At 48.0% G+C, this 12,787-nt stretch overlaps 1 protein-coding gene across 1 annotated transcript; it reads right to left on the reverse strand.

Moving 5' to 3' along the window:
• Positions 1 to 5,744: 5,744 nt before the first annotated feature.
• On the reverse strand, positions 5,745 to 11,766 carry BIRC5 (baculoviral IAP repeat containing 5). Its single transcript, XM_068978304.1, has 4 exons — positions 11,646 to 11,766; positions 11,250 to 11,359; positions 9,668 to 9,785; positions 5,745 to 5,917 (listed from the first exon to the last, which is right to left on the reverse strand). The coding sequence occupies exons 1-4, from the start codon at positions 11,754 to 11,756 to the stop codon at positions 5,828 to 5,830; spliced, it is 429 nt and encodes a 142-aa protein (XP_068834405.1). The 5' UTR covers positions 11,757 to 11,766; the 3' UTR covers positions 5,745 to 5,827.
• Between the last annotated feature and the right edge of the window lie 1,021 nt (positions 11,767 to 12,787).

Genomic DNA, 12,787 nt, shown 5'->3' on the forward strand with positions numbered 1-12,787 from the left:
GGTGCCAGCCAGGGGCCCTCCTCTCTCAGGGGGCATCGGGCCTGGAGGGTGAAAGAATCCAGCAGGCAGACAGAGAACAGCAGGTGCTTGGAGCAGCAGCAGTCTACAAAGTTGGGGATGGGGGAGGGACTGAGGGAGCGGGGTGGGGGGGGCCGGAGCTGGGAAAGAAGGTAATGGCCCCAGTGTGACAAAGATGGACGCCGCTTCTGTGTGCTTAAGCTGCGATTGAGAGACGGTGTTTTGTTGTTGTTCTTCTGAACATTTATTTGGCTGCATCAGGCCTTAGCTGCGGCCCGTGGGATCCTCCTTATGTCACACGGACTCTCAGGCTCAGTCGTTGCTGTCCACTGGCTGCAGACCACACCGGCTTCAGTACTGCAGGCATAGTTGCTCTGCAGCATGTGGGATCTTATCAGTTCTCTGATCAGGGATCAAACCCACGTCCCCTGCACTGCAAGGATTCTTAACCACTGGACCACCAGGCAAGTCCCGAGACAGTGTTTATTTTAGGGAGGACTAGAGGAACCCTGTGGCTGCACACTCTGCACACTTCCTCCCAGTGCCCCTGCCTTTCACCCGAGCTTGTTTGAAAAAGTTTCCTTTGCATCCCCTGTCAGGGCGTGTCAGGTGCTGTTTGAGGCCACTGTGCCCCCAGAGCCCACCTCTACGTAGAGGAGCAGACATGTATCCCACTCTGTTGCAGTGTAGATGGCCAGGTGAGTAGTCTGCACCCCATCGCTTCAAAGCCCTGGTTCAGGGTTTCAACCCCAGATATGCCAGTCAGAGTGACTGATTGGACTGTCTCCAGACAAAGGGTATCAGTCCTTGAGGGGCTACTCTGATGAATTCCGCCAGTCTACTTCTCTTGAGATGGACTTAAATTATACCCTAGCCCAGTTCTGAAAAGGCGCCTCTTAGAATGATCCATTATTTTTCATTCTTCATCCTCCTTTCATCAACTTGCAACCTCGAACTTGTGAGCACCAAGCCTGTCACCAGGCTGCCGAGGCCTCTTCAAAGCCAGCATCGACCACTTCCACTGAAATCAGGGGCAGATGAGAACTTTAATGGAAGAAATCCCAATTATGTGTGACAGGACAACAGGGCTGCAGCCATGCCTCTTCTTTTTTTATTTGGCTGTGCCCGGTTTTAGTTGCCACACGAGGGATCTTCTATTGTCTTTGCAGCATGTGGGACTTTTTAGCTATAGCATGCAGGATCTGGTTGTCTGACCAGGGATCAAACCTGGGGTCCCTGTGCATGGGAAGCATGGAGTCTTAGCCACTGGACCACCAGGGACGTCCCCAGGCCTCTATAAACTTACATTGAACTGACTCACAGTGGCTGAAAGAACAGGATGCCTGAGACCAGGGATGAACTTCCTGCTCCAGGCTGATGATGCCATAAATGGCCCCCAGCGATGGACTGGGAAGCAGCTGAAACCACTGGTGCAATTACTCAGAGTAGCTCAGCATCAGCTACACTACAACTAATCTCCCTGCATTTGGCAAACATCCTCCAACAGAAAATGAACCTCCCTAAATCGCCCTTCCCTACACGTCAACTCCTTCACTCAGCATGCATTGTGAAGTGAATTCATCCTGGGAGGCTCTCAAGACACCGTTCTAGTCAAAGTCAACCCTTCTAAAGGGCTCTCAAATGGCTGGGGTCACAGCTGGGAAGCACTGACATGCAGGTTGGCAGCCACATGACCGGCCGCTCTTGTCCCCCAGGACTCATAGGCCTAAGAAGGGCTTATCATGAGCCTTGGATGCACAAGCATCTGTCCAGTGAGTCCAGTGACTAAGAGGAAACGGGAGTAAGCCACCCCTCCCCGCATCACAGAATGTACTTGCTGTCCCCAGAATGGACACTCCCGTTCCTCCACAGGGCACATCTGTTCCTTCCTTATCCATCTGGCAGCCTCCTCCTCATTCCTGGACAAGCAGAATGCTCCAAGAGTTCCTTGTCATCTTCTTGCTGCTCCCTTGGATGCACTCATATGGATACTAGGTGGCCTGTGTCTTCCCACCAGAGAACAAGGAGCCTGTGAGTTCCCTGCAGACTTTAAGCCCTGGACGCAGCGCCCGGCAAACTAAGTACTCATGCAAACAGATGCACAAATGTCACTACCCTGGGCATCAAGTGGAAAGTCGCCACAGAAACCTAGGTCCCAGTTTGGTCCCAGTCAGCTGAAAATTGACTGAAATGCTGGAAGCTGAGCCAGTGCAGAGGAAACCTACAGCTCAGTTGACTGACTCAGCTTTAAGGCTAGACTCACCCAGGGGGAGACAGGAACTCCCCTGCTATGGAAAGCCTGGCTCAGAGCTTGCTGGGTTGCACCGCTCACCTCTCAGCTCAGACCCTAGGTGCTGGAAGCAAGTCCAGACATTTTACCAGTTACAACTGGGAAATCTAGGTGAAGAGGACACAGAACCTGTTTTAGCTTTACAACTTCCTATGAACCTTAGTTCAAAATAACAAGCTAAAGTCTGGTACAGTGAGGATCAATGGAATGCTCAGGAGAAAGGTATCAGTTCATATATGTAGTGAGAACCTTTGAAACAAAGTTGTCTGAAAAAAGGAATGGGGATGGTTTACTGCACTGGCCCCCTGGGGCCAGGCTGTTGCCCATAGCCCCAGCCCCCAAGGCTGGAGAGTGTCACTAGTGAGTGAGGGGCCAGCTCTGGGGTCAGACTGCCTGGATTCAAATCCCAACCTGAATGCTTTCTTACTTATATGATCTTGGACAAGCTATTTCATCTCTTTATGTCTCCACTTTTGCATCCAAAAAATGTAGTTAAGATTCCCATAGACTTTACTGGCAATTGTTGACTTTTTTCTAAGTGAGTACAACCTGCAAATGGTTCACATCCCAAAGGGGTGCCAACCTGCAGGTAATGGCTGGCTGGTGCTCCATCTTTCATAGCACTGAGGATGGAGGATCCCAATGCCCCAGGCTGTCCACTGGCTCTGATCTCACCATACCTGACAACTCTCACCACCAGTTACAACCCTTCCAGACTCCCACTGACTTGAAGTATCAGAAAGGCAGACACATATTTGAGAAAAGTTGAGGCTGTTGCCCTTAGTAAGGGCCTAAAGCTTCACTAATGGATGTCTGGTAAACTTTCCGGACATTGGCAGCCATTGAAGCCAGTGATATGTTTTTTTTTTAGAATTTAAAAGTTTCTAGAAGAGGAAATCTGTAAGATGGTCTGAGGGGTCAGGGCCAGCTTAGCCTCGCTCCACAGCATAGCCTGACAACACAACTGCAGCATTACCCATCGTGCAAAAGAAAGAGAGCAAAACCATTTTCTCAGCTTCTACACAGTGCCAGTTTGTAAGGATGTTATTATTCATTTACAGATTGGCACAAATAGGGAAAATAAGCAGCTGAGATTAATATAAAGGCTGAAATGCCTTTTTTCCCCATAACAAAAACCACTGCAACATTCTCCATACTTGGAGGGAAAAATTCATTTTAGTGAGATATGGCAAAAAAGCATGTCTGAGGTACGTTTTTCACAGCTGGTTTATACATGGAACGAGTCCGGATGACACAGATGGCTCTTGTCTCAAGTGGCTCTTGCAGAGGAGCCCAAGGCTGGCTCTCACTCTGCAAGGACTCATCCCTCCCCCGCAAGCACTGGGGTGGGGTCGATCAGTTGGCAAGCCAAGAAGGGACTGCCACGAAAAGCCAAAAGTATTTAAGAAACCCAGTAGGGTCTGCAGTGTTTGAAATGAAGCAGTTTTTATTCTTCAGCAATTACCCAGATGACCCCCAGAGGTTCCAATAGGACAGTAACAATCCACCCTGCAGCTTTACTTCATGAAGGATGGTGAAATAAAATCTATCATCTGAAGATCAGGCCTCAGCCCTGCGTGAGCCGGCCTCGGGGTTCAATGCTGTGAACGCAGTGCAGATGTGGAGCAATGGAGACACAGCCAGTCAGGGCTGACAGATCGCCTGCACGGCGCACCAAGTCCCCACAGCTCTGAGCCAAGTCGTCTAGAAGGGATTCAGGCCACTGCATTGTTCTTGCAGAGGAGCAGCCAGTGTGCGCCCACCAGCTCATCAGGGCTGGCTAACCGTGCAGCAATCTCATGACAGTTTCTGCCAGATATTTCCTGCTATCTTACTTTGTCTCCAAATCCACCTAAAGTTCACACTGGTGTCCCCAGCGACTAAGAAAGGCTTTGTGCTCACTTTTAACTGTAGTTTATCCTGTTATGCAAAATAATAATTCAAACAAGATAAGAAAACAACACTACAGAATCCTAGGAGGGACTGAGGGCTTTGTCCCAATTCCTCTTTACATGAAAATCCTGTTGCCACACACACACAGAAAAGCCAGTTGAGGCCGCACAGCCTGTAGGATCCCCGCATCACTGGTGAGGAAACTGCAGCTCCAATTCAACAGGCACCAGGCCCAAGCCCAAAAGGCAAGCATCCCGTTAAAGGCCAGTTTGGGGCCGGAGTGGGTGTTCCACACGCTTTTTATTTTTTTACAACTGCTCCAACTCTTCGCTTAGTCTGTGCTGGGCCTGAAACTCATACATCATTGCATTTATGATCATGCAAGACTGAAAACAACATAAAAAAATGCTTTTTTTTAAAAAAAGTTTCCCCCAAAGAGGTTTTGCAATCTATTTTTTAAATTAATTTATTCCTTTAGGAAGATTCACATTGGAAAGACAGGAGAATTATCAGTTGCCTAATGCACATCATTAATGGAAAGTAGGTATTTGAAGAGTATTAATACTTAAGTCCATGAACTCCTTCCTCAGATTTTTCATCCTGCCCCTGTGTGCCCCGTCCAACGGATGACAGCTGGTCCACAGCGGGACTCCCCAGGAAGAGTCCACTCTGTGTGCTCTGCTATCCAGAAGCAGAGAGCCAGGCCTCTGAAACATTCCTTTTCCACATGAAAGACCTCCCTGTCTATTGTAGAAAAATGGTGCAACCTTGCCACGAGCCATGGCAGAAGTATCTTCAAGCTGACCACAAAGCAAGAGGCCAGCTCTACTCTCAAGACATCAGTCCTTCTGCATCCCCCTCACCAAGTCACACATATTACAGTTACGGAAAGGGCTCTGACACAGATCAAGTCCAGAGGCAGAGCCTGGGCTCTAATCCCATGGCTACCTCTATGAAACTGAAAATCACAAGATGTGATGGCAAGGAACCCCTAACACACAGGGCATTTTCAGAGGCATGGCAGGGAGGGCCGTACAATTTGTCTGGGAGGAAGGGAGCTGCTGTGACACCACAGACCTGATGGGGTAAAAGAGATGATCACAAGATCTGCAGACATCAGTGTGAGATAATATAGGACATCTGGAACATGATACGTGCATACCATAAATGCAGAATGTTATGCAAGTGAAACTTAAAATGGCATTCTTAATCCTGTTTGTCCAGTCATAACGGACCTATGATCACATTCACGCATCACATTTCAGCTGGACAGCCAGTCACCAGCTTTGTGAAGCCCAAACACATTGCTGTAAAAGGGCTCTACCCACGTGAACAAATGTCTACCCTCACCTTGCTAAGTCCAGGAAGCAAAAAAACGAAAACTACCAAAGAGAAAAGACAGGGTCAGTTATTGTACTTAGCTCTAGCTATATAATAGAAGAAGACCCTGGCATCAACTTCAAGAAAAAAAATTAAAAATACAGTTTAAATATTCTCATTTCAAAATGTTGATGTTCTGCTTTCCTAAGGCACAGTTAAGAGGCTCCAGAGAAAAACTGGTAACGCTGAGGGGTGTGCCCTGGAAACGACGTGTCTGTGTCGCTGTGCAGCAGTGACAGGGAGGTGTCACTCCAAGGCAGCCAGCTGCTCAATGGCACAGCGGACTTTCTTTGCAGTTTCTTCAAATTCTTTCTGCTTATTGTTGGTTTCCTTTGCCTGGAAATAAAGAATACACACGTGAAACTGAAGCTCTAGGCATGCTTGGATAGGGATGCCCAGCTATATGGGGTAAATATTCTCATTCACTTCAAAGGCCTCGCAACCAGGGATCTTGGTTCCCCAACCAGGGATCAAACCCTGGCTCCCAGGCCTAACCATCAGACTGCCAGGGAATTTCCCTCAAATGCCTCTCATCTGAGTTGCCTCACAACAATTATAACAGAAGACACTGGTGGATGGCTTCGCTTGTGCCGTACCATTCTACCTGCTCCACACACGCTAGCTTACTCACCGCTCCATGTCCCATGAGGTAGACGCCACCTTTATCTCCATTATACAGAAGAGGAAGCTGAAGTCCAGAGTACCATTCAGCTCAGGGTTACCCGTTAGTCTGTGGCAGAGCCCTGCTCTTCCCCACTAACCTACATTGCTTCTGAAGCTTCCACAGAAGAGTCCACAGCCCTCCTCTCTTCCCTGTCAAGCATCAGCTTTCTCCTAAAACAGAAAACCTGCCACCTGCAGTTGCTCTTTGAATCTGGCTTCCAATCTTTCATTATGCCAAGTGCTCTCTCTCTCCAGGGAGACAAATGACAATCACATCAGCAAATCCAGAAAGCTCTTTCCCAAATTCATTCTACTTGATTTCTCTGCCATATTAAAAAACAAACAATAGGTTTTTATTGGGTTAAATAAGAAAAACAATAGAGGTAACTTTTTTCGAAAGAGGGTGGGGGTGCAGCAGCAGGAGCACAGAGCACACGGTGTGCTACCGGGTCAGACCCCGAGCCCCAGCTCTTCCTTGGCCGCATGCCAGCCAGCACCCACGTGCTGCCTGACCAGTCAGTGGTCCTTCGAACTGACCAGCAGCATCTCAATTAAATATGGGGTCTCATTAATGCAGAGCATCACGACAGACAACACTCATTCCTTGTTTTCAGTATTTGTAAACTGCAACATGTAATTATCTCACCTGGATAAATGTCTGTCTTAAAACTGTGTACTGCAATCCCATTGCTAATTAAATAAATGGTTTAAAAGATCAGCTGCCAACCTTGTTTCCTATCAGAGAACAGACAAGGTCTGCATGCCAGCCCACTTCCAGGAGCAATGTACTCTAGATGGTTCATCCTGGAGCTCTAGCAGGAAGCAGATGGGCCTCTGGTTATACCCATTCCCTGCACTTGGCTCTGACCCCAAATCTTACTGTCTGCATCCACTCACAAGCATATGCCCATAAGGAAACAAGAGGACCTGAATTTTTGTATCAGGGATATATTATTTGCAACAAACCTCACAACTGGGTGTCACTTTAGAGCAGCCCTATCCAACAGAATCTTTTGCAATGATGAAAATGTTCAATTGTCTGCACAGTTCAATAAAGTAATCACTGGCCACATGTAGCTACTGAGCAGATAAAATGCCACTAGTGAAACTGAATTTTATTTGATTTTCTTTTTATTGGCTGCACCACAAGACTAGTAGGACCTTAGTTCCCTGACCAGGGATCAAATCTGTGCCCTCGGTAGTAGTGCAGAGTCCTAACCACTGGACCAATAGGGAATTTCCCCAAATATATACATTTAAAAATGGTCTGGAAGGAAATATACCAGTTAATGGTGGTTACCACCGGCATAGGGGTGAAGCTTTTGGTTCTTCCTTACAAAAGCTTTATATTTTATACTGATAGTTTATTTTATAATTAAACAAGGTAATAAAAACAAATGCATAGATTTTAAAGTATTTTGACTTGAGGAGAACGAAAAAGCAGTTGCAAACTAGAAGCAAACCGTTTTCTTCCCATCTCCCCACTTTTCTCCTGGTGTTCACACCTGGTTCTGCCCCACTGCTGACACCCAGGTAACAGAGGCCCAGCATCTCCTGGGTCTCCTCCTCCAGTCCTCCTAAGTCACCCTCCTCAACAGGTTAGCCACCTTCTTCTATCAGATCATAGGATCACAAGCACTCAATTTTCTAGGACTGGACTGTGACAACTGTAGTGTGTCTTCCTATCTGTTTCAACTACCAAAACATCTTTGTCTCTCTCAGAGCTCCACAATCTGGCTGCAGTCTCACTGTACTGCCCTTAACATTTCTCCCATTCGCAGACATAGCTTTCCCACAACTGTTCCCAAAGTACACAAGCTGGTCTTTCACTTTGAACAGGGCTGGCAAAATACGCCCTGTGGGACACATCCAATCAGCCCATGGCCTGTTCTTAACCCAGTGCTAAGAATGCTTTATGATTTTAAATATTTGTGGGAGAAAAACAAACAAAGAATAATTTCTAGGGCTTCCCTGGCGGTCTAGTGGTTAAGAATCCACCCTGCAAGGGACACCAGTTCGCTTCCTGGCCCGGGAAGACCCCACATGCTGAGGAGTAACTAAGCCCATGGGCCACAACGACTGCACCTAGAGCCTGCGCTCCACAACAAGCCCCCGCAACGAGAGGCCCATGCACCAAACTAGAGAGTAGCCTTCACTTGTTGCAGCTAGGAAAAGCCCGAGTGCAGCAGTTAGACTCAGCAAAAAATAAAATGAAGAAGTACATTTTTTTTAAAAAAGGAAAATCTAACAGAAACTCTGTGGCCCACGATGGCTAAACACTTACCATCTGTGGCACTTCACAGAAAATGAACTGACCCCTAACCTCAAAGGCCTTTTCTAGCCCTCTTCCTAACTGCAACACAGCAGTTCCCAAAACCTCCGTTGAATACATAGCTTTATTGACCACTGACTTCTCGCTTCTCGAAAAACTTTTCGATTTTGTCCTTAGCATTTGAAAAGTACGATATTAGACAGAATTATGTATATTGATCTCTAAAAAAGAACATGATTTTCAAGTTGAAAAGGATATCAGAAACCATGGGGATCTATCCTCCATTTTATAGGCAGGAAACTATGATCAAGACTGGTCTAAATTCACAAAGTCTGTGAGTGGCAGAGACAAGTGTTATCTCTGGACTCCCTGCCCAGGGCTTTGCTAAAAAGAAATTAAATACCTGAATATTTATTCTTTGTAAAGCTACTGGATTTAGCACATAAAGAGAGAGGATGCTCAGTTAAACGTGAACATCTTATAAACAAGTAATTTTTTAGTAAACACCCACATAAAATGTGAGATATATTAAAAAATTATTCCTTGTGTACCTGAAATTCAGACTTAACTGGGAGTCCTGGTTTTCTCTGGCAATCTTACTTCTCTACAGCGCAGGCTGTTTAGGAGCTGCTTCTTTATGGACTCATGGTTTCACTCTCCCAATAACCTAGTTTACCTGTGCAAGAGTCAAAGTATGCCTGCAAAGACCCCTTCAAGATCCAGCAGGACTGGCACTATTTTCTCCCAACACACGTAATGCCCCTTCCTGACACACTCTCTACTCTGTGTCTCCAAACCCTCTGTTCCCAGCTCTGCTAACACATGAACACACTCCGTATAAAGGAGCTACCATCTCAGTTGTCACTGAAGGCAGGAATGCCAGCCTAGCCCTCACACGTCCCACCACCAGGGGTAACCACACACTGAGGGCACCTCTACCCAGGGCATGCATTTTTTTCTGATTGCACAACCCCAAGGTGACAGTCTAGGTCATATGCTTTTCTGTCCTTTTGTATCTTCACACACATGTCTGAGGGGTTTAGAAAGTGCTGAGGAAAAGTGTCTACGCAGTGTTTGTGGGGGAGTAGGAGTTTAGTACTAAAGATGCTGAACAGGATTTGCTCTTGGTTCTTATTTCCAGTGATACATACGATTTTGTTCTTGGTTCTTTCTTTATCCAGTTTCAAAAATTCACTGAGGGTTAATTCTTCAAACTGCTTCTTGACAGAAAGGAAAGCACAACCAGATGAATGCTTTTTATGTTCTTCTCTAGAAAAAACAATATATGAGCATGTCAACAGAGACAGTGAAGTAACGGGAGAAGAGTTCATTACCACCAGTCTCCCTCCCCACCTCAGAGACACACGCTGCTCTGCGTCAGGAGCAGAGTGTGAATTCTGAAGTGGATGGAACCAGGGCCCAGACCCACATTCCCACATATCTCATCTCAGCATCTTCTTGGTCTGTGGACACCCCCCATCCCCCTCCTATGGCTGTTACATTCTATCTGGAGTCCTTTAGCAAGCAGTAGGAAAAGTGTTACAGAGGGTAAATCTAAAGGTACCACGTCAAAGCCCTTAAAAATCCGGAATCGTCTGCAGTTATCTCATTTACTGGACGTATCACATAATCTGTTGGTTCAGAGAAGGGGCACTACTGGCCTGGTTTCTCCGGTGAATTCCTGTGCCTGTATTATCACTCTCTGCAGACTGCACTAGGACCAGAACAGTCTGGGGACTTCCTGGTGGTCCAGTGGTTAGGACTCTGCACTTTCACTGCTGAGGCCCAGGTTCAATTCCTCCTTAGGGAACTTAAGACCCCACAAGCTACTTGATGCAGCCAAAAAGAACAAACGAAAAACCACCACAACAACCCAGAACAATCTGGAAGAAACAGCCACACAAATCCCAAGAGGACAGCCAATAGCAACTATAATCCAAAGACATCACAGCACTTGGAAATTCACTTCCGAGAAAACAACCAGCATTTCTCCACTGATCCCTGGTATGGTCACCATGCCGTCCCAGTCAATACCGGGTCACAAGAGCAAACATGTTACGGAAACACAGTGATACTCTTCCTACCAAGAAGACAAACAACTCCAGAGATTCTCTAGGGCAAAAAAATTCACGTTCTGGAAGCTACTGGTTCTAACAGGGGAAAAAAAATGGGAGGAGAAAAATGGGGTATTACATTCCAGGAAGACAGCTGCTGTCTGTATGAATATATGCACGCACGCAGGCACACACACACACGCAAACTAGACACGAAGAACAAAATCCAAAACAACACGAGCGTACTACTTCAAGGTGTGGTTTTTCTGCTGTATGAATGATAGTCCAGATAATAAAGCTTCAGGTTTAAAAACTCTAAAACAGGAAAGGCACCTGGACAGCTCTAGGTCACAGCAGGATCTGCTCCAGCATTCTAACTTAAAAGGTATCAAGAACTCAAAGGAAAATGCCTTTCTTTAACAACCATCCAGAAGGATATTCCGCCAAATCGGGTTGGATTAGGTTGAAAGCATCACCAAGGTGCCAGCAGCAGACTCATCCATTACAATAGCTGTTTAGGACACAAAGGAGGTTGGAAAGCTGAAGCTCTTTCACGAATCCTTCAAAATTCAGGGGTTTGTTTTCTTTTTTTTTTTGGGAGGAGCCCAACACAAAACAAAAGGTCCAGATGGAACTGGGGCACCCAGGAAGCCCAGTGAGGCCGGCCTGCGGGACTTACATAGGGTCGTCATCTGGTTCCCAGCCTTCCAACTCCTTGAAGCAGAAGAAACACTGAGCCAAGTCGGGCTCGTTCTCAGTGGGACAGTGGATGAAGCCTGCCGCGGCCATCTGCAAGGGAGAGCTCAGCTCAGGCCCCAGCGCGGAGGAGGGAGCCCACAGAGGGGCCGGAGCCCGCGGGAGAGGTTGTCCCGGGCCTGGAAGCCCACAGTAGGGTTGGGGCCCGAGGGAGAGGTCGCCCCGGGCCTGGAAGTCCACAGAAAGGCCGGAGCCCGAGGGAGAGGTCACTCAGAGCCTAGAAGTCCACGGAAGGGTTGGAGTCCGCGGGACCGGTCGCCTCAGGACGGGGGCGGGACTCTTGGGGCGGGGAGGACCTGGGGACTCCGGGAGGTCTTACCCGCTCCGGGGTGCAGGCGCAGCCCTCTAAGAAGGGCCAGTTCTTAAACGTGGAGACGCGGTGGTCCTTGAGGTAGAGCTGCCAGGCCGGGGGCAACGACTGGGCACCCATCCCGACGCCGCCGAGCGGTGCCGCGATTCAAATCCGGCGGTTGACGGCCTCCGCGAGGCATGTCGGGAACGCGCCTCCCGCTGCCTTCTGGGAAGTGGGAAGCTGTGTGGCGCGGGGCATGCTGGGAGTCGTAGTCCTCTCGCCGCGTGGCTCTGCAGCTGCTCAGCCGCCACCGAGCGAACCCCGCCCCGCGTTTACTTAATCCCAACTAAGAGTGGTGGGAAGAGAAGCTGGGGATGTGCTGAAGCCTCCGTGATAGTTTCAAGGAGTGGCCCCTGCGAGCACGAATGGATTAAGCTCTTTCAGCCTGCAAACTCTATTGCTTTTGTGGGTGTCCCATTCCTGAAACCATTAGTACGAGCTTCCCCAGGCGTTGTACTGGCCAGATCGGAATATGTGCTGAGGCCCGTCCATCTAGAAGGCATGCATCCTCCGGGGAAAGGTGTCGCATAGATGAAGTCTACAGCTTAACCTCCACCCTTGCTGGAGGGAGCTGTTCACTCGTTTATCAAGTCTTTTATCGAATCTTTTCACTGAAGCTTCTTGGAGATCGAGAAACTGATCCTTGTCACTTTGTTCTTCCCTTTCCACCAGAATTCCTCAGGAGTTAGATATCTCTTCTAAGTCCCTGCCCGAGAGATGCAGGTAGGGGTAAACAGAGGTGAAGGTGAAGTCGCTCAGTCGTGTCCGACTCTTTGCGACCCCGTGGACGGTAACCTATTAGGGTTCTCCGTCCATGGGATTCTCCAGGCAAGAATACTGAAGTGGATTGGCGTTTCCTTCTCCAGGGGATCTTCCCAACCCAGGGATCGAACCCAGGTCTCCTGCATTGGAGGCAGACGCTTTAACCTCTGAGCCATGTGTTAAAAGAAATAATGCCCACTGCCCTCCCTCCAGGAGACCTGGGTGTCCTCTCAGAGAGGTGGGAGGGGATAGGAATGTGATTCAAGGAAGTGAACAGCCCAGGACAGTATGCCTGCATAATAGAAATGATTGCCTAGGGAGCAGGCCGCTTAACCAGATTGGGTTCA

This window comes from Capricornis sumatraensis, chromosome 8 (genome assembly GCF_032405125.1).
Source record: "Capricornis sumatraensis isolate serow.1 chromosome 8, serow.2, whole genome shotgun sequence".
NCBI lineage: Eukaryota > Metazoa > Chordata > Mammalia > Artiodactyla > Bovidae > Capricornis > Capricornis sumatraensis.

Excerpts from the sequence above, each read along its gene's own strand:
- BIRC5 (XM_068978304.1), bottom strand. The coding sequence starts at position 11,756 with ATGGGTGCCCAGTCGTTGCCCCCGGCCTGGCAGCTCTACCTCAAGGAC. Across the intron at positions 11,360-11,645 it reads GCGCCTGCACCCCGGAGCGG|ATGGCCGCGGCAGGCTTCAT; the intron begins GTAAGACCTCCC and ends TCTCCCTTGCAG. Across the intron at positions 5,918-9,667 it reads AAAGAACCAAGAACAAAATC|GCAAAGGAAACCAACAATAA; the intron begins GTATGTATCACT and ends CTTTATTTCCAG.